The sequence below is a fragment of the Eubalaena glacialis genome, chromosome 3, assembly GCF_028564815.1.
Source record: "Eubalaena glacialis isolate mEubGla1 chromosome 3, mEubGla1.1.hap2.+ XY, whole genome shotgun sequence".
NCBI classification, from domain to species: Eukaryota; Metazoa; Chordata; class Mammalia; order Artiodactyla; family Balaenidae; genus Eubalaena; species Eubalaena glacialis.
Genome location: NC_083718.1, coordinates 128,370,507 through 128,392,889, shown reverse-complemented (window position 1 = coordinate 128,392,889; position 22,383 = coordinate 128,370,507). Strand labels below are relative to the sequence as shown.

General features: G+C 38.4%; 1 protein-coding gene across 3 annotated transcripts in view; it reads left to right on the top strand.

Moving 5' to 3' along the window:
* ST6GALNAC3 (ST6 N-acetylgalactosaminide alpha-2,6-sialyltransferase 3) overlaps positions 1-22,383 on the top strand; it is a 544,206-nt gene that overhangs the window by 440,567 nt on the left and 81,256 nt on the right. Inside the window, exons 4-5 of one of the 3 annotated variants that reach the window (XM_061184015.1) lie at positions 6,819-6,935; positions 7,498-7,759. The exons of the other annotated variants lie outside the window; for them this stretch is intronic. Coding sequence (XP_061039998.1) covers positions 6,819-6,912 — 94 coding nt within the window. The 3' untranslated portion in view covers positions 6,913-6,935; positions 7,498-7,759. Of the gene's footprint in view, positions 1-6,818; positions 6,936-7,497; positions 7,760-22,383 lie in introns of those variants that run through there. 3 annotated transcript variants of the gene reach the window in all.

Genomic DNA, 22,383 nt, shown 5'->3' with positions numbered 1-22,383 from the left:
GCAACCATCACCTTCACCTCTCAGCTTTCTCCATGATGTACACGCCCACATCCCTCCCACTCTCTGGATCTCCCCTTCTCTGAAATCGCTCAGTATTCATTTACCCTACACTGGGCTCTTAATTGTACTGTATTTTCCTATGGTGTTTCATGTTTTTCCCTTGTCTTTTGTGTAACTCCTTGGAAATCAGGGACTATTTCTCATACTGCTCCCTCTCCCACTCCACCTCTTCCCATCCCCACCTCTGCAGACCTTCTCTGGAGCTCGGTGCATAATCAGCGCTCAGTAAATCCTTGTTTACTTAGTGAATTGAATAGCGTGACTCCATGAGGGTAGGCATTTTCTCTATTCTTAACCATATTTACAGTGTCTGGCAAATGGTGCCTGGCATGTTGTAGGTGATCAGGAAATATGACACAAATGAGTGTCTCACTTTTCACAGAAGAAAAGGGATATGGAATAGTAGAATATACAGGGGTCAGGATACTATGTTCTAGTTTCTAATCTGCCACCAACTAGGTGTCCAACACTTAGCACATCATTTAGGTCTTGGTTAAACTGAATGATTTCTTGAGTCCTTGTTCACTCTAACTTGCTAAGTTTCTGTAACTTCACAAAAAATTTTTCAACAGGAAGAGAGTCTTTAATATGAAATCATCTCTGTGGAATACAGTGATCATATGCAAGGCTCTACTGGGTTGAGGTGTTGGGTAGAGGTGAGAGTCTGTCCTATGGCTTCTGATCTTAGGCTCCCAGAATGATAGGAAGGACAAAATGATTACTACCTGCAAAGTGCTTAGAAGACTGTCTGACACATAATAAGTGAAGTATAAGTATTTACTCTTATTTTTATAAATTTAAGAAAATCTACTAACATTTGCAGCAATCTCTTGTCTGGCATATGGAAGTCTGGTCTTCATGCTTATGTGCCCCAAAAAAAGGCCCCAGGAATTCTAGTATCACTGCTGAAATTAACAGCTCTCTTTTATAAGACAATAATCATCAGACAACAGTCTGATTTCTTTTAGGCCCAATCTGTTGTCTTTCTGATAATGGGCAGGTTCTTTTTTAAAGTAAAGCAAAAGAATATTGTCCTTCAGGATCATGCAGCAGCTAATAAAGACGTTGGGACAAGAATCTTGAGTTCTATATTTGGTATCTATCAAAAACAACTCTTTCCTCTATAGAGTAGTCAGTTAGAAATGCAACAGAATATGAATATATTAATATTTTATGCAGATGATATTTTTCCCTTTAGTAAGGAAGCAGTAACTAAATAATCTAATTGGCTTTCTCTTATCTTTAAAGAAGTGAACTCAAATATTGAACAAACCATTATTAAAATCATGAGCTTCTTTGTTGCTAGATGGCTTCTTTTTCTCTAGGTCAGAGGTAAAGCTATTTGTCTTAAAGAAGAAAACACTAAATGGTGTTGGTAATGGGCTACAGGTATTATAACCTAACTATATTTGCTTCATGAGCAAAAGTAGCATTTGATAACTCTTTTATTCTACTGTTCTACTGGGCAAATGAAGTCTTAAACAGCATTTCAGTTTAATGCTTTTACATACAAAATCCAATTTGTGAATTTTGAAAGTTTAAAAAAAAATCAGGTAAAAATACAAAATGAGAACTGGGGACTCCATAAGGGCTAGAAATTTTTGGACCAAAAAAGAAGTACAACCTCTAATTAAAAGGTTGGAGAAATAAGTAGGTAAAATGTTCAATTACCAACAACAGCACAGGAAAATGACTTTGAATCATTTGTTTTAGAGGTCAGAAACGCTGGAGTAAACTGTAAGACTTACATGGGAATGGGGAATGGGGATTTTAAAAAAACGCCTTGTAGTTTTGCTTCTGTTTCTGTTCTCGTTTTCTTTTACTCATGAACTTTATTTGGAGGAGTACCATAGCTTCCTATTAAAATACAGATGGGCTGTGTTCTAATAACATCTTTCTGTGTTGTGTTTCTCAGGTAGTTCTCAGCTACAGCTGCCATTTATTTCCATATGGAATAAACTGAAGTAAAATATACACTTTGAATAGCCAAGAAGGATTGCCATGTAAATTAGACGAGATATAATATGTTGGAAGGTGCTCTGAAAAATCTAAAGTCCTATACACATATTTGTTTCTGTTATTGCTGCATGAAGTGAAAATCAGAAGAGTGCCTACCATGTACCAGGAACTGCTTTAGGCACTGAGGATTCAGAGAAATAATAACACTGATTTTGCCCTTGAGGATTTATAATTAGGTTGGAGAAACAGAGAATGTCAGTGTATTGTGGAAATGATGGATATATGCCAGGTGCTTGGGAGCATAGAAAGGGATAGTAAGGGATCCCTGACTAAGTTTTTAGAGTCAAGGAGCCAGAGGAAGTTAGGGAGAGGAGAGGAAGGGAGTCCCAGGAGGAGGAGATGACATGAATATAGCCTTGAGGTAAAAATTAGTGTAGTATATTCTGAGTCAGTAAGGGGGTCAATATGACTAGAGCTTAAAATATCAAGCAGAGACTAGCAAAACGTGTCTTTGAGAGGTCACATTACAGCAGGCCTGTATACTGTGTTAAAGGTTCAGATTTTACCCCATTGTTGACAGAAACCCAATGAAGCCACGGCACAATGTGGTCACTCTGGGAGAGGATGGGAGGTGGATTTGAGGGTCAGGGAGAGCAGTGAGGAGGATATTACTGTAGTTCAGGTGAAAGACGGTGAGAGCGGGAACTTAAGCTCTCAGATAGAACAGGGAGGGCAAATCTGAAAACTAGTGAAGAAAGGCAATGTATGGTGATTAATTTTATGAGAGTTGGTGAGGATGACCCTCAAGCTTATAGTCTGACAGACTGGGTGATTTGTAGTACAGTTTACGTACGGAATACTGAAGGAGAGTCAGGTATAGGGCATAAGATATATGTTCATTTTTTGTCATGTTTATCTCAAGGTTGCTATAAGATATTTGAGTGAAAGTGTCCAGGAGGCAATTGGATATATGGCCCTGAATTGTGAACTGCAGATCTGAGTAGGAAATTCAGGTTTGTAAGTCATGAGCATTTAAGTGGTGGTTAAAACCCTCAGAGAAGAGAAGCGAGGGCAGAAATCTGGGAAGGCCAGTGTTTAAAGAGTGGGCCAAAGAGAAAGCCAAGAAACCCTAGAGGGGACAGTGAGATGCTGCGAAGTCACCTGATACAGTGTCATAGCACAGAGACCAGAGGGATAGAGGATCAGGAAAGTGGTGGGATCCAAAGGGAAACCAAAGCAATAAAATCCAGTATAAGGACTTAAAAAGAATCCTTTAAATTTAGAAAACTGTGACTTTAGGTGACTGTATCAAAGCAGTCTCACTGCAGGGGTGGCAGTCAACTACAATCAATTGAGGAATAAACGTGGGGAGAGTGAGCACAGGTCTTTCTTTGCAGAGAATTTTGGATGGGAGGGTGGAGAGGGATAGGATGGCTGTGAGAGGAAATGCAGGGGCAGGAGCAGGTCATTTTAGGAGCGTAGAAGTTTAAGTTAAGGTCGGAGGCTGAAGAGAAGGAACCAATAACGGGAAAGGTAGAAATATATAAGAAAACAGAAAAAAATGATGTAGCATGTTCCCAAAGGAAGTGGGAGGTGTGGAGGGGATGGGATCCACAGGAAAGGTTGTCTCTGTGCAAGAAGGACTTAAACTCTTAAACCTCCAAGGCTGGAAGGATGGGTAGAAGGAAGAGAGTGGGCGATCGGGGAGTGGAGGAGGGAGGTCAGTCGTGCTTCATGGCTTCAGGACAAGGTCATTAGTATTTACTCATTCTCCTAAGGACCAAACACACTGATTTAGCAGGTGAAATCATCTTCAGAAGTCCTTCATCAACCTTTTCAGGGTTGCTCTCCCAGCAGCCACTAAAGCTTTCGCCCTCCGCAGCTTCAGTTCCCTTGCTGCTCCTCTCCCACCTCCACGCACAAGTTTTTCTCCAGCAGTGCTGTTTTACCCCCCAGCCACTCCCCCCCACCCCACACTGGCTTCCGCTTAAAATATCCATTGATTATCTGCATTTAAGTATATTACAAACTACCTCCTTCAAAGATATAAATATCTGATACCCAGTCAACTGTGCCAGCCTTCCCAGAAGCATCTGCCCTATAGATGGGCACTCAGGCTTTCAGGGGCCCTGCCCTATATAGACCCCAGCCTTTCAACCTTTCTTCCCACACTCCATCAATATGCGCCCTCTGTTCTAGTCACACGTAAGTCTTCACTTTTTCAGAAAGTGAAGCACGTGGTATGAAGGTCACATGGTTGGAATAATAGTTTGGACAGTGAAGATTTTTTGAGGTGTCCCCATTGCCAGGTATGCCACAGGCAGCTCTGTAAAGAAAAGTTGCTGCTGCTTCTGACACGGCATATTCCAATATACATTACCTCCATTCATTAGAAGTTTTAAGCTACAGATTAGGAGTACTGCTTACCCCTTCTGTCTTAATAGAAAGTTAGGAAAATTTGAATCGGTGCTACTTTTTAAAAATCAGGCTTTACTGCTGTTTGCTGGTTAGTGTTACAATCACAAAAGCAAAAGCTAAGCCATTTTCTTCTTTAAAAAAAAATAGTGTTTTCCATTATGTCCAAACGATCTCCAAATGACTAGAAGGAAAAAATACCCACAGCAGCTCCTTGGGCTCAGTATCATACCTAGATACCTTAATCCCAGATGTACTGGCTAAGCCCAGGCTGATAGGATGGCTGGGCTAATAATAAAAACACCCCAGAGGCTCTGATCTCTATGGAGTCTGTATCTAAAATGTACAACTTTATGGTTAGGGGTACTGGTTTTAGAGTCAAACGGATTTGCTTCCTGATTACCACTTACAACCTGCGACACACCTCTCATAGAGTTGTGGGGACTAAGTATGATCATGAACTTAAAGGGCTTCGCCTCATTGCCAGTACACAGTAAGTTCTCAATAAATGGAGACTGCTGTTGAATTATTACCATTAATAATTCATGCTTTGATTTAAGAAACTGCCTGGTCTAACTATCTCCAGGCAAAGGCTGCTGTCTCATCCAGTCTCCGCTATATGGCTATAAAATGGTGAGTTTCCTTTTCAGATGTGCACACATACTTGCTTTGCTCTCATCACTGATGCCTACTCTCTGTAGTCAATTAACATGATCGACCACTTAGGGTAATCATTTCCTAAGAACCAAATGCGCTTACATTCAGTGGCACCCACTGTAATGCAATTAATTTCTCCAATAATATTCATCTAGTAGATAGGCACAGTATAAATGAGAGCTGTGATGATAAGCTACCTCCTGTTTGCTCATTTTAAAGAGAGATTCATTAGGGACAGTGGTCCTCAATGTTAATGAAATGACACAATCTAATTAGAGAATTGCAACACACTAGTGCTAGAAAGAGAGGAATTGCTACCTGGCAGGTAATGTCACTGTCTGCGTCTTGCTTCTGCCCTCCTTTAGGATGCTTCCACCTTGGTCCAGATCTCATCCTTTCCTTGGGCCTATTCAGCCATCTTATGAATGCTGGGAAAAGCCTAAGCTATAAATAGCTTGCTTTTTGATAAGATGATTCATGCCTGAAAAAGTTGATAATGATTTCGGAATTTCTTGTAATTGAGTTTTTAATTACAACACAGATAGCCAATATCTCACTCATATGTAATTTTAACAGAGATGACAAGCAATTTTATATTCTTTGGAGATAATTTGACAAGTGTGGGAGCCTATAGTTAAGTACCAATGGCCTTGTTTTTGGACAGGAGTACCTGACAACCACTCACTCAGGGAAGACTGGAAACTGGAACATCTGGATCTCAATAAATTATTTGATAGAACAATCCAAGTGCTATAACACAAGCTGCCACTCGGAATATAAATCTGATTGGTTGGCTTAGAATCTTGCTTTTCTAATTTATAGTCCACATATTATGATTTGAGATACTGTAGAGCCAATTGGTATATGGACAAGGTTCTACTGTAAATAAATTTTTCTATCTTTAGACTTTATCAGCACATCAGATAAAATTTGCAAATAATTTTTTCTAATATATGCAGAGCTTAACCTTGGGATGGGTACCATATTTTCTTTACTCCTTTACTCCTTTAGCATTTACTTAAGAGTTCTAGAGACCATGCCCAGAGTTCTAGAGCTAGAATTAGACCAAAGAAACTGCTCCATCCAAAAGAGCAGAGAACCAGCCCAGCATTGGCTGGTCCCTACTAGTACCTCCTACAAGCTTTCAAAGGCCATTTGCATAGACCGTTACATCCAGAGGCGCAAACTGATTTATCTTTTTCAACCACAGAGCAGTAATTCTCAGATCTTTGAATTTCAGAGACCAGGAAAAAAAATTATTTGTAATTAGAGTCCTATGAAGGGTGGTAACTTTTTAATTTTACCAAGTAAAGATGTTTAAATTTTTTCTTCCTTTCCACTCATTCGTGAGCATTTATTGAGCACATACTATCTGCAGCTACTAGAGTATGCCCTGGGAATGCAACGAAAAGCAAAGCTAGACATGACCTATGCCCTCAAGTATCATATAGTCTGGTGGGGGAGATAGTTTTTAATCTCTTACACTAATGTATATAAAATTCACAGTGATAAAGGTGCTATTAAGGAAATAAATGTGGTTTTCTGACAGCATGTAACACATTAATTATATATGGACAGTGAGGGTCAGGGAACTCTTCCTCTTTAAAACTGACGCTTGGACTTAACAGGTCTCAGACTATGTAGGCCATGATACGAAATTTGAACTTTATGCTAAGAGTAATAGAAAACAATTAAAGATTTTGAAGCAGGATTTATGTTCTTAAAAGATGCCTCTGGATGCTATTGGAGAATGGATTGGAGGGAAACACGAGTGGAAGGAGTGAGATCAGTTGGGACGAAATTTCAGTGGCACAGATGTAACTAGTGTGACGGCTATGGTGATGGTGAGTAGTCGGATTTGAAGAATATTTTGAAACTGGAATTGCTGAGACATACTGATAGATGAGGGGGTGGTGGGAGGAGGAGAGAGGTATCAAGGATTTCTCTTATATTCTTGTTTGAGCAACTTGCCATTTAACGTACCGTTTACTGAGATAGAAAGACCAAGAGAGGAACAGGTTGAGGCAGGAAGGGAGACTTGAGCATCCCTTTTTGGGCTCGTCAGTTTAAGGTGCCTGGGAGACATCCAGGGCAGGCAGATACATGAATCAGAAGCTTGGAGGAGTATTCTGCTACTAGATATACATTTAGGAGATATCAGCATATCGATGGTATTAAAGTCATGGGACTAGATAAGGTTTCACAGAAATAAGTATTATGGAACGTTGAGCATTTCGAGGCCCAATACAGGAGGGGAAGTCTTCAGAGCATCCTTCCTCCTATGAAAGGGATGACTTTTTAACACCCACAAAATAGAAAGAACACAATATCAGTCCTTTAAATTATGGACATTTAGTTGCATGAACTCCTCTCACCATTGTTGTTATCATTCTCATTTTGCTGCAGATCAGTGAGAACTTCGTCATGAAGCAGCAGTTGCAAATCACTGCCCTAGAGTTTCTGCAACTGCCTTAGCAGGAATGATCTCATTTTGGTAGCAGAAGGTCTTATCCACAGCCAGCTTTACCTGACCTCTTAGTCTCTCCACCCTTAAAAACACATCTGGTGTTTCTGATTCAGAGTAATACAGGATTGAAACTCACAAAATGACACAAGATCCTACGATACGACATCAATTTCTCCCTACCCTGAAATGCAAAGTCAGTTCCCTCCTATGAACTTTGTGGCATTCCTAAGTCAGAGGACTACATTGCAAATGTAGTATAGTTATTTGTGTGCATCAGCGTCACTTAACACTTGCATTGCTTTCTCCTCCTTCTGCCCGTCATAGTATTGGCATCCATCACAGTATTCTTTTCTAGTGGACCTAGTAAATGTTTCTGAATGATCCTATCACAATGTTCCAGACAAGCTTGATCAATCAGATTGAATGTGAGAGATAATAGTAATACTACTACTAACAATAATAACCACTTTATTATTATACTTGCAACTGTTATTATCAATACTAACATTCTAAAGACTTTGTGTAATGCATCATACTAAGTGTTGTCCCTACTTCATATTATGCAAACCCTAACTACAACTTAGAAGAATGGTGCCATTTCACAGATGAAGAAACCAAGGCTGAGAGAATGACATCCCAGGAGTACATTTCATTATTGTTTTTACATTGGATTATAATTATATGCCATTATCTGCTACAGTGGAAACTCACTGAGACTCTATACTTTTCCTGTTTGAAACCTCAGCACCTAATAATGCTTGGCACGCTTAAGGTACTTATTAAAATTTGATGAATGTATATACAAGCATCCTCATTTTATTGCACTTCCCTTTATTACATTTTTTTTATAAATTGAAGTTTTGTGGCGACCCGACATCAAGCAAATCTATCAGCACCATTTTTCCAAAAGCCCTTTGCTCACTTCCTGTCTCTGTGTCACATTTTGGTAATTCTCACAATATTTCAAACTTTTTCATTATTATATTTGTTACGGTGATCTGTGATCAGTGATCTTTGATGTTACTATTGTAACTGTTTGGGGGACACACCCATATCAGAAGGCGAACTTAATCAATGTTGAAATGACAACAAAGGATTTAGACTATTACATAAACTTAGTTGATAAAGTAGAGTTTGAGAGGATTGACTCCAATTTTGAAAGTTCTACTGTGGGTAAAGTGCTATCAAATATCATCGAATGCTACAAAGAAATCGTTTGTGAAAGGAAGAGTCAGGCGACACAGCAAACTTCTTTGTTGTCTTATCTTAAGAAACTGCCACGGCCACCCCAGCCTCAGCAATTACCACCCTGATCAGTCAGCAGCCATCACCATGGAGGCAAGACCCTCCACTAGCAAAAAGATTACAGCTCACTGAAGGCTCAGATGATGGTTAGCATTTTTTTTAGCAATAAAGTATGTTTTAACCAATGTATTATGTACATTGTTTTTTAGACATAATGCTATTGCACACTTAATTAATTACAACATGGTGTAAACATAACTTTTATATGCACTGGGATACTAAAATAATCTGTGTGGCTCGCTATATTGTGCTATTCACTTTGTTGCAGGGGTCTGGAAGTAAACCCGCAATATCTCCAAGGTATACCTGTACTCTATGAATCTAGAAGCCTTTTGAAGAGCAATAATTGTGTCTTACATGATTTGGAATCTCTCACAGCACTTAGCATAATTCCCAATAAATGTTTGGAAGGTTGAGTGTGTGGGTTTAAAACTGGCTGAAAAACTCCTGTAAACCGAGAAGGCTCTAAGTGCTGCTGGTGGAGGTGGGGTCCCTACTGAAGGAGGATGAAGAAGATGTGCCGCCAGTTCTGCTATTGGCACAACTGTGGGTCCGAGTCTTATTTAAGCGTTCTTATTCATGACCTGGATGGAAAGAGGGAAGAAGCTGCTTGTTTTTGGAATTCACTAATGGTTCTAGTTTGGAAATTATAGCGAGTAGCTCAGGCAACAGAAATAAAATGCAAACGACCTTTGAGACTTGAGGTATGTAGGCTGGGAATAATAACTTTGCGAGCATTTGAAAAAGGCAAGGCAGTGAATACACCTGGGGGAGGAGAATCCAAACACAGAGCTGTTCTCCAGAAGCAGCCGCCAGAACGCAGTAATGCCAAAGTAGGCCCAGGGGGTACAGTGGTCTGCAAATTAAATTCAGGCCCCCCAGGCTGTCCGGCAGGATGAAAAGGAAGTCCAGGTTGAGGCCGCCTGTGCAGAAGGGCGTGGAGTAACAGTTCCTCTGTGGCCGGTTCTAAGCTGAACAGCGCCTGGCCCCTTGTGCTGTGTTCCCACCACCTCGTTCCTAGGGAAGCTCAGGCAATTTGGAAGAAGTGCAGAGAATAGCAACAAGGTGAATGAATTCAGGAGCCTGAGGAGAGGACGCAGATGAAAGAGTAAAAGCATTAGATGGCTAGAGTTTAGCTGCAGAAAGCTGAGGGAGAGAGGAGGGAGAGACCCAGAAACTAATAATAAATATTCAGGTCTATTCGAAAATAGCCGAGTGGAAATTCGCAGAATACCCATCAGATTAAGACTTTTCAGATGAAAATGGACATTTTTCTTCCAAGCCATGGGCTTCTTGCTTGAACTGGCACTCTGCCTACTCAGGTGATCAGTAAATACTATCTTATAAAATAACCTTCATTTGCCATAAAATATACGATCGAGGAAATAGGCCAATGGGAAGCACATTAGAAAATAAGCCAACCCTTTCCTTAATGCCCAGTGAGGACAGGATTAAAGCAACTAGATTTTTGTTGTGCTGTTCAAATCAGACTCTCTTCAACAACGAAGTTGCCTCTTCCCATTCAGATAAATACAGAACAAAACAGAAACCTTTGTAGCATGGGGAATGCCAAGACACTGTTGGCTAGGCTCTGGTTAAGTCCTATCATTGCAATTTACTTCATGTCAAGGGGGCTGGTGAGGTGCTAATTTTTTTTTTCCCTCCTGGGCAGTGGAGGAGGGGGTAGAGGAAGCTGAATCTCTGGATTTAGGTAGACTAGGTGGACTTCACTTGTAAAAATTCAAACACAAAAACCCAAGTAGATTGATTAGGGGTTAATTCTTTGTTTTATAGAGAGGAGTCTCTAAAAATAGCAACTACCTGAGTGCTATTGAATTCATCTTTGTTTACAGATCGACTACACTGTTCTTAGCTTGGAGCCTGAGAAAGAGAGTCAAGTATTCAGATTCCCAGCCAGTTGCAAACTGGTTCCTTTATCAAGCTCCAGAGTCGGAGGGCTTCCCTGAGTTCCCCAAACGTGCTGTCCCCTCCTCTGCTGGCCTTGTCTACCCTCTCTCTCCCCTGCCCCATCCTGCTTTCTGCAGGGTTTGCTTCCCCCCACTCCCCTCCTCTCAGCTTCAATGTCACATCTTCTCGAAGGTAGCTGTGTAGAATGATTTGGGCTGCAAAAGGAAATCTTATTAAAAGTGGCCCAAGCCAACAGATCTTTATAACCTGCTAAAAAGAAGTTCGGAGTAAACAGTCCACGGCTGGTACCATGGCTCAGCCATGTCATCAAGGGCCCAGGAGCCTGTCCCTCTTGCTCTACCCCCGGAATATATGACTTCCATATTCATTCATCTCAAGATGTCTGTGCCACGCCCAACATCACATCCTGCTGCAGGCAGAATGACATGGAGGAGCTAAGGGGGCAGAAAGGCTTTCTTCCTGTGAGGCTTAGCTTTTTTATTCAGGAAAGGCCCCTGTCCCCAGAGGCTCCTAACTATATCTAATTGGTTAGAACTGTGCCAGATGCAAGGGAGTCTGGAAAATCATGATTAGCTTCCCAACCTCTATCGTAGAGGAAGGCAAGGGAGAAGGGGGGATGTGAATAGCTTCTAGGCAGCCAAACCTGCCACAGTATGTGCCTGCCCCAGTTATTCAGTCATAGTTCCCTACTCTTCTCTTCATGGCATTGATCATGCTTCGCAGATGTACATTTGTAATCCCACTGGAATATGCATATATATATATATGTATATATATATATATATATATATATATATATATATACATATATATATATATGCATATTCCAGTGGGATTACAAATGTACATCTGCTATATATATATATATATATATATATATATATATTTTTTTTTTTTTTTTTTTTTTTGTTCAGTGTCTTAGGCGTTCCCCACGCTACAAAGGTTTCTGTTTTGTTCTGTATGTATATATATACATGGAGTGTGTGTATATATATATATATATATTCCCTAGCTGGGTCTCTCACCACTGCATTGCCAGAACCTTGCTCTGTGCCTCATGAATGGCAGGCACTTAATAAATATTGCTTCAGTCGCGGGCTGCTTGGCTTCTAAAAGAAGAGAGAAGAGAAGCTACCTCTGAAATTATCATGTAATCACAACCTCCTGGGAAAATATGATTCTGGTTATAAAATTTGATTTCCACATAGCTCCTTTTTATTTATTAAAAATATTTCAAATATATCTAAGCGAGGTAAAATATAAATGAAGTAGAATACTGAACATTCAAATACCCACTACCCAGCTCTATCAGATTTGCAGATTTTGCCATAGGCCTTTGTGGTCAGTGGAGGCTTTTGTGTTTTGCCAAACAAAACCTTTCAAATACAAGTGAAGTCCCTGTGTCCCTTTCCCTGGCTCCACGCTCCTGCTCCTGCCTTTCTCTCACTGGAGGTAAGCAGTATCCTGAATTTGGGTTTACCAGTCTATGCTTTTATACTATGACTGTATACATATCCATAAGCAATATAAAACTATAGGGTATTATTGTACATGTTTTCCAGCTGTATATAAATATTCTACTTTGTATAAACACTATAATGACTTATATGAATATTAAAAGTATTATTCTCCAATATTTTTGAACTATCATGTTATTGATATTTAACCCTATTTTTGTAGGTAGCTCAGTACTGTTTCATTGTATAAATATACCACAATTTATTTATCCTTTTTTCTCTCGGTATATTGATTGACTGTTTACGGTCCTTTCCTATTACAAACAATGCTACCCATGATTAACTTTCTTCTACATATTTCTTTGTCACACGTGTGAGAGTTTCTTGTTCTAAGGTATTTATCCAGAAATAAAGTTACAGGGTGAAGGAGGTATATTTCTTCAATTTTCTTTGATTTTGCCAAAATTCTGTAGTGGATGAGAGAAACTGCTTCTGTACTCAACATTTGGTATCAGATTCTGATTTTTGTCGATCTATTGATGTGAAACGGTATCTCACTGTTTTATTGTGTATTTCCCTGACAATGGGGAAGGTTGAGGACCTTTCAATAGGTATGTCAGCCAATCAGGTTTCCTTTTATGAAAATTGCCTATTCATATCCATTGCCCTTTTTAGGGGAACAGGGAGTTGTTTTTTCTTCTTACTGATCTGTAAAGTTCTTTATATATTCTGGATAGCAATCCTTTTTGTTAACACATAGTACAAATGTCTTTCCCAGACTGTTGCTTGACTACTCATGTTGCTTTGTGCATAGAAGTATTAAACTTTAATACAGTAAAATATACCAACTTATGACTTTGTGGTTTGGGCTTTTTATGTCTTATGCAAAAAATCCTTTTCTTTACCTCCAAAATCTTAAAGATATCATCCCATATTCTCTTTAAAAAAAGTTCAAGTTTTTGCTTCCCACAGTTAATCCAGGTGGAATTATTTTTATGTAACATAAAGGGATCTAGTTTTATTTTATTTTTTCCACATGGATAACTAGCAATCTCATCAGCATTATTGAATGCTTCCTTTTTGATCATTGATTGATATCAAGTTTCCATTTATGCCTGGATCACTTTCTGGGTTCAGTATTATATTTCAGTGGCTGTTTTTCTATCCCTGTGTCAATAAGACACCGTGTGTATCACCATAGCTTTAGTGACATTATTGCATAGGGTTAGGTGCAGGGGCTCAGGACCTGCTTGGGTTTAAATCCTAACTCTGCCATTGCTTAGCCTTGGTACCTTGAGAGAGCTCCTTAATCTCTTTGTGCCCTCATTTCTTTCTTAACTGTAAAATGGTGATAATAATTGTACCAAACTCATAACACATGAAAGGTTTTGCCTGGCATTTAATAAATACTCAGTAAAAGTCAGCTGCTATTATTTTTAGCTGTAGTATCACTATTATTATTACTAATTGTGATATCTGATAGGTTGGGCCATGTCTGCCCTTTTCTTCTTCAAAATGGTCTTAACTATTATTGACCTTTTGTGCTCTTTCAAATGGATTTCAAGATTGGCTTATAACGTCTCATGAAAAAGGCTGTCTAAAATTCAAATGTCATTGCATTTATACATGGATTAATTTGAGCCTTCTTATCCATAAACTTGGTATACCTCTCTGTCTATTTAGTTCTTTGATGTCAATTGGAAAGTAATTTTATAATTTATTCCACAAAGATCAACACATATTTGTTATATTTTTTTCTTAGCTATGTTTTAGTTTGTTGTTATTGTAAATGAGGTACTTTTTAATATTATTGTTCTTGAATGAGTTATTACTGCTGTGTAGAAATCCTATTATTATTTTTAGTTTGATCCTGTATCTAGCCACCTTGCTGAACAATGACTAATTCTAATGGTCTATAGATTCTCGTGGATTATTTATGCAAACACACTGATCTTTTACACAAAAATACAGTTTTGTTTCTGTCTTTCCATTATGTACCTCATTTTATTTTTCTTTTCTTACTGTGTTGACTGATACCTCCTAACAGCATTAAAAAGAAGTAGTGATAGCAGGCATCCTTGTCTTATTCTACCTCTAATGGAGACATCATTAAGTTTTATTGTTAAGTTTGATCCTGGCTGTAGATTTTTGATAGATGATAATTATCAAGCTTAGGAAGTTCCCTTTTATTCTAATTTACTAAGAGTTAAACACAAATGAATGTTAAATTTTATTAAATACTTTTTTGGCATCTATTGAGTTTATCATGGATTGTTTATTCTTTACTTTGTTAATATTATATAATGCATTAATAGATTTTCTAATGTTGAAACATCTTTTACTTCTTAAAATAATACACATTGGTTTTCAAGAGTATTTCATACAGTCATTTCCTAAAGGACAAGAAACCTTAAGGTTTTTAAGCAATTATTATTTTTATTTTACTTTACATAAGTTTCTTTTTAGATCTTTGTGTGTTTAGTTCATAATTTCTTTATTTCTTACATTTTTTTGCATTTCTACATTTTTAAAATGAAATATGTAAAACGTGTAATAGCAAAAGGTATGAACAGTGAGAGATGAAGAGGGTGGAAGTATTAGCTCTGCTTATGCTGGACCATGAAATAAGGGGATAGAAGAACTTCCTATCAGCCAAGGATTTCTGAGGTAACTTGATCCCATGCCATAATGACCTTATTTGCTGAGTAGGTGAATCATGCTGGCCATTGGCTAAAAACTTGGTGAGGCCTATATTAAGAGTCATTTAGGAAACAGGCCCTTAACTGCTCCAGGTAACTGGGTCCTACTTGTGAACTGGGATGGCTTGTCCTCCTAGAAGCTGTCTTGGGTAGCACTGATGGTGGTGAAGAACGCATCTGCTCTTATTCCCTTAGCTCCACTTTTGTTTTTTCCTCTGTTTTTATTCATCTTGGGTAATTGCATCATTTTTTTTTTTTTTAAAGGGAACGCTATTTATTTATTTATTTTTGGCTGTGTTGGGTCTTCGTTTCTGTGCGAGGGCTTTCTCTAGTTGCGGCAAGCGGGGGCCACTCTTCATCGCGGTGCGCGGGCCTCTCACTGTCGCGGCCTCTCGTTGCGGAGCACAAGCTCCAGATGCGCAGGCTCAGTGGTTGTGGCTCACGGGCCTAGCCGCTCCGTGGCATGTGGGATCTTCCCAGACCAGGGCTCGAACCCGTGTCCCCTGCCTTGGCAGGCAGATTCTCAACCACTGCGCCACCAGGGAAGCCCCCAGTTGCATCATTTCTGAGACTCATATACATGTAAAACCTTTTGTAATTCTGACGCTCAGCAAAGAAACTATATTCTGTTCAATAATTAGAGCTTCCATATTACAAAATTATTTCAGTGTAATTGCTCTTGGTGGTAAAATGTCAAGTCAGGGTAGAAATATCATTTTGATGGTTGTTGAGCAATCCGGTTTCTGAATATCTATCGTAATTATATGCACATATTCATACAATTACTGAGAAGTTACTGTACCAAAAGAACTGTACACAAATAGTAACAATAATGTGATGTCCTGGTCTGTTGGCTTTAAAAAAAGATTTCAGAAATTGATTAAAACATTTAATGTTAGTTTTTCATTCCAGGTTTTGTGAACCAAGTACCTTATTCCAATTGGAAATGTGTTACAAAGAGAATATTCTTTTCTCCTTCCTGCCTCATCGTATAGAACATAGGGAGAAAGATACCAAACTCCTGGGAGTTATCTCTTTGATTAACTGTGAAGTAATAAACACAGGAAAGCAGCAACAATTCGTGCAGTTGGGTACTAAATCTCCACCTTTGTGGTCTGCATTTGCCAACTGTCCCCATATTTGACAGATAAGGTGCATCTGTGAATTTTAAGTTTCTCAGATTACAGTTAAGATATGTAATGACTTTTCAAGATATACACCTTCCTCCAAAACTTCTGCTACAGCGGGAAAACCCAATTAAGCCAGCTTTACTCAGCTTCAAAACAAAACTTCAATGTGAAAATTGGCGGAGGAACTTAACTAATGAGGACACCCCTGCCCACCCTTGGAGAATGCTATTGCTTGATGGAGCCAGTGCTCTCTGGGGACACAGGCTCTTCCTTCTCTTAAGGTTGAAGTCTGGAGGTTTACTTGGTTAATAAAGCCAGTTCCTTTAGACATAACGGATTGATGCAGGGACTGGTGGAAATTAGTATTTGGAACATTTGTTGCATATAGTTTTATCAGCATTTATACTTATTGGATGAAAGTTATCTGAGGAACTGTATTAACTCAAACAGGCCCATGAAGAGCACTTTCAATGTTCTGAAGCAAAAATGAATTCCAGCTATGTAAAAATCTTTGGGTTGCTAAGGACTGATTCCAGACTAGAAATACTTCCAATAACCATAATGACTATGATGATAAAAGTAACAAATATTGCCTGAGCGGATACCACAGTTAAGCACTCCCTAAACGTTAAAGAGCATTAACTTGTACTCACGAAAAACATACATAATTGGTATTCTGTCATTTTACAGTTAGAAACTGAGGTTCAGACAAGTTGAGTAATTTACCCAAGGTTACCTAAATGCCCCCTTTGACAGGTTAAATTCTTTGTCTTCGGTGTAATGGAAACAGAGTGGTTGATTATTGCCTTTTATAAAATAGCCTTAATGCCCTTAAATGTAACAGTTTCCTTGAATAATATAAGAAGGGAATTCAGGAAGACACTAGAAATGTCAGCTCATTAGGGTAAACATATATTTTATTGTTAACGGGCACAGGAAATTCACGCAACGTGAAGTTACTGTATATCTTCAAGAGGATTGTAGTGTAATCAGGCAGATAAATACATGAGGAATTGCTTGAGATAATTTTTAAAAATATCAACAAAGGCAAAGTAGGCAAATGCTTGGAATTGAATTCTGTTTCCTCTGGACCCCATTTGTATCAGCTGTAAAACCAAAATGATGGGCGTGGGGTGGACAACTACTTCCCTTAAAATTTTCTTCCCACTTGCAAACCTATGCTGGTGATTCTAACGAGTGCATGTGAACAAATCAATGTGGAGAACACCGCAAAGCAAAGTGGGGCTGGTCATTTAAGGTCTCCTGGAGAAGACATTTGAATCAGACCCAAAGAAGGTGAGTCACGTTGATTAGTTCTGATTTGGGGATAGGGCAGAGTGAGGATATTGAACAACTGGAGAAAGAGTGAGAAAATAGCAGGTGTAAAGAAGGGAGCATGAGTGGCAGACTGAATGAATTTTTCTAAAGTAGATGGGTCAGGAGCACTAAAGGAAGAAGTTGATAAAGAGCACATTAGAATTACCAGGGATCTATATATTTTTTAAGGCCAGGGTGCCAGAATAACTGAATCAGAAACTCTGGGAGTAGGGCATTTTTATAGGTTTATTGAGATATATAATTCACACACCACATAATTCATCCATTTAAAGTGTACAGTTCAGTGCTTTCGGTATAGAGCTGTGCAACCATCACCACAATCAATTTGAGAACATTTTTATCACCCCCAAAGAGAAACTGTACCCATTAGCAGTCACTGCCAATATCCCTAATCCCTCTCAGTTCTAGGCAACCACTAATCTATTCTGTCTGTATAGATTTGCTTATTCGGTATAATTCATATCAGTGGAATCATACAGTATGTGGCCTTTTGTGTCTGGCTTCTTTCTTTTTTTTTTTTCAGATTTTTTTTTTAAGTTAATTAATTAATTAATTTATTATTTTTTTAATATTTATTTTTGGCTGTGTTGGGTCCCCGTTTCTGTGCGAGGGCTTTCTCCAGTTGCGGCAAGTGGTGGACACTCTTCATCGCGGTGCGCGGGCCTCTCACTATCGCGGCCTCTCTTGTTGCGGAGCACAGGCTCCAGATGCGCAGGCTCAGTAGTTGTGGCTCACGGGCCCAGTCGCTCCACGGCATGTGGGATCCTCCCAGACCAGGGCGCGAACCCGTGCCCCCTGCATTGGCAGGCAGACTCTCAACCACTACGCCACCAGGGAAGCCCTGGCTTCTTTCTTTAGCATTATGTGTTCAAGGTTTATCCATGCTACAGTATGTATCAGCACTTTATTTTTTGTGGCAGAAAAATATTCCATTATATGGGTATATACCTATACATTTTATTTATTCATTTATCAGTTAATAGACATTTGGATTGTTTGTACTATTTTGGCTTTTATGAATAATGCTGCTATGAGCATTCATGTACAAGTTTTTGTGTGACATATGGTTTTGATTCTTTTGATATATACCTAAAACTGGAATTGCTGGGTCACGTGCTAACTCTATGTTTAACATTTGAGAAACTATCAGATTGTTTTTCGGAGCAGCTGCGCCATTTTACATCCCCAGCAGCAACATATGAGGGTTCCAGTTTCTACAACTTTGTCAACTCTCATTATCATCTATCTTTTGGTAATAGTCACCCAAGTGGTTATGAAGTGCTATCTCATTGTGGATTTGATTTGTATTTCCTTGATGCCTAATGATGTTGGGCAACTTTTCGTATGCTTTTTGCCCAGTTGTATATCTTCTTTGAAGACATATCGGTTCAAATCTTTTGCCCATTTGTTATTGGTCTTTTTGTTATTGAGTTGTAATAATTCTCTATATATTCTAGATAGAAGTTCCTTATCAGATATATAATTTAGAAATATTTTCTCCCATTCTGTGGGAGTCTTTCTACTTTTCGAGCACAAAAGTTTTTAATTTTGATGAAGTCCAACTTACCTATTTATTTTTTTGTCATTTGTGCTTTTGGTATCATATCTAAGAAGGCTTGGCTTAAGTCAAGGTTAGGAATATTTACTCCTGTACTGTCTTTTAAGAGTTTTATAGTTTTAGCTCTTACACTTAGGTCTCTGATCAATTTTTAGTTAATTTTTGTGTATGGTGTGAAGAACTTTATTCTTTTTCCTGTAGGTATGTAATTGTCCCAGTACTATTTGTGGAAAAAATCTGGTTTTCCTCTATTGAATTATATTGACATTCGTGCGAAAAATCAGTTGGGTATAGCTGTATGGAGCAAATTTTGAAATCAAAAAGTATGAGTTCTCCAACCTTGTTTCCTCTTTTTCAAGAGTATTCCCTTGAATTTTCATATGAATTTTAGGATTAGCTTGTTGATGGGTTATGGGTTTTTTCAAATTCCCCAGGTGATTCTATGTGTAGTCAGGGTTGCAAGCCACTAATATAGAACTGAGAGGAAGGCAAATAACATTTACTGATCAACTACTATGCATCTAGCTTTTGCACTGGGTAACTTACATTTTTTAAATCATTTGATCCTCACAGTAACCCTGTGGGACAGACACGATTATCTCCAATTACAGGTAATAAATCTGAATCTAAGAAATGTTGTCTCGTCAATAGTTAGTAGTGATACTGAGATTTAACTAGGTTTTTGCATTAATTATGCTAACTCCCTTCCCAAGAAATGTAGATTAGATAAGCTGGAAACTAACTGTTGCACTCCTATGGCCTTTGTATCACTATTATACCATTCATAATATGTTAGAGTTTACCTGTATGCTTCTTCCATTTGGAGAATGGGATTGGGTGGGGACGTTTCCAGCCAGAAGCAAAGAAGATAAGAAACTAAGTCCTGTTTTTTCAGTATGGCTGCATCATCCTAAGGTATGTAGGAGGAACATGGCAAGAAATGAAGCTTGTTAGGCAGGAGGAGTCATGACGTTTCACAAATGACGGACTGTGATAAATATTTCCCCCAGTACACAGGAACATGAAAAAAAGAAGGGCAATCTGCTGAGTTCTTAATAAAGCTAAATTTACTTAAAATACTTGACTTCTGAGATTATTTTCTTTCCTGGTGTGTGCATCCATGTAAAATATATTCTTGTTCAATTATGTAGAGAGAGTATAAACACTATTTGCTTTACTTATTGCTCTCCCAAATAGTAATAAAAAGTTTGCAACCTTACCTAAGTCTTCCAAAGTTATTTTGCTTTTCTGGTTCATGGAGTCCAAGTCTAGAAATCACACTATACTCAATAGGGAACTACTAAAGAATTTTGAGTGTGAAATGAAATGAAACCATATCTTTATGTGTAGTAAAGAGCACCCTTTCAACAAATGGTGTTAGGACAACTGTGTATCCACATACAGAAGAATGGAGTTGGACCCTACCTCATACAATACACAAAAAGTAACAGAGTGGACTACTGACTTAAATGGAGTAAACAGAACTATAAAACTCCTAGAAAAAAACACAGGAGCAAATTTTTGTGATCTTGGATTAGGCAATAGTTCCTTACACCTGACACCAGAAGCATAAGCAACAACAACAGCAAAACAGATAAACTGGATTTCATCAAAATTAAAAACTTTTGTGCTTGAAAGGACACTGACAAGAAAATGAAAGACAGTCCACAGAATGGGATAAAATATTTGCAAATTATTTATCTGATAAGGGACTTGTCTCTAGAATATGTAAAGAATTATTACAACTCAATAACAAAAAGACAAATAACCCAATTTAAACATGGGCAAAAGATTTGAATAGACATGTCTCCAAAAAAATATATGAATGGTCAATAGCACATGAAAAGATATTCAACATCATTAGACATCAGAGAAATGCAAATCAAACCCACAATGAGATACCACTTTCTAACCACTTGGGTAACTATTATCAAAAGATAGATAATGAGAGTTGGCAAAGATGGAGAAACTGGAACCCTCATACATTGCTGCTGAGATGAGAAATGGTGCAGCTGCTCTGAAAAACAATCTGATAGTTTCTCAAAATGTTAAACATACAGTTGTACATGTTCTAGTTGCTTCACTCGAAGATAATGAAAACTTATAGTCACACAAAAGCTTGTACATGAATATTCACAGCAGCAATGTTCATAATGGCCAAAAAGTGGAAACAACCCAAATGCCTGTCAAGTAATGAATGGATTAAAAAAATGTGGTATATACGTACAATAGAATATTATTAAGCAATAAAAAGTACAGATAAATGCTACAACATGGGTGAACATTGTAAACATTATGCTAAATAAGTCAGTCAAAAAAGGCCACGTATTGTATAATTCCACTAATATGAAATATTCGGAATAGACAAATCTATAGAGACAGAAAGGAGATTGATGGTCTCCTAGGGTTGGGGCAGGTATGAGGAGTGACTGCTAATGCTACAGGGTTTCTTTGGGGGCTGATAAAAATGTTCTAAATTAGGTCGGAATTGATACAAATCTTAGTGCATGTACTAAAACTCACCAAACTCTGTACTTTAAATGAATGAATAATATGATATGTGAGTTATAGCACAACAAAGTTGTTACAAAGAAAAAACCACAGGTTATTAAGTGTGAATGTGGAAGACAGGGTGTCAGAGACTGAAACTGTACATAAGGAAACAAGCTCAAGAATGTAGGACAGTCCTAAGATGTGATAAGTAGGGCTTGAACTAACAGAGTGGTAACGGGGATGGTACAGCGAGAACAAATGCAGGATTACAAGGAGGTCACTGGGCAGGCTCTCCCAGCATCATCCCTGATGGGTGGTGAAACATCACTTTATTTTAGAACAGCCAGAGCTGAAGCCTCTGTCCATCACTTCTTATCCTCCCGCTGGCCTAGTTGGAGAATCATTTTAATTCATTTTATTGTTTCTGAAGCAAAATGTACGTGTCTGCAACATCTATCCATTGTCTTTAATTCTGCCTTGTAAAAACAGATATGTTGCTGTGATAACTTTGGAAAACTTTGTTTAGTAAACGATCAGGATCTGTTGTGGATTATAGAATGTATACATGTTTGTACAATAAAGGTCAGAGAGATTAACTCTCTAATTAGAATTCTATTTTTGAAAAACTAAACTGTTAATCAGATGTGCAGATGAGGGGATCAAACCCCCATGTGGTGTTGACCCAGCTCTCTCACCATGAATACATCTGGACTGTGCCTAAAAGACCAAGCAGCCCCAATGCCATGTGGGGCTTTACTGATGGCATCTCTCTGGAATACTGAGAAGGTACTACTGAGACTCCTGACATTCAGCTTAATCAAGAGGTGACCCTTTCAGGCAACCTAACAATATGTTTACATTACACAGACAGAATTTTTCTCTTAAGATTCCATTAAATATTTAACTAACACCACTA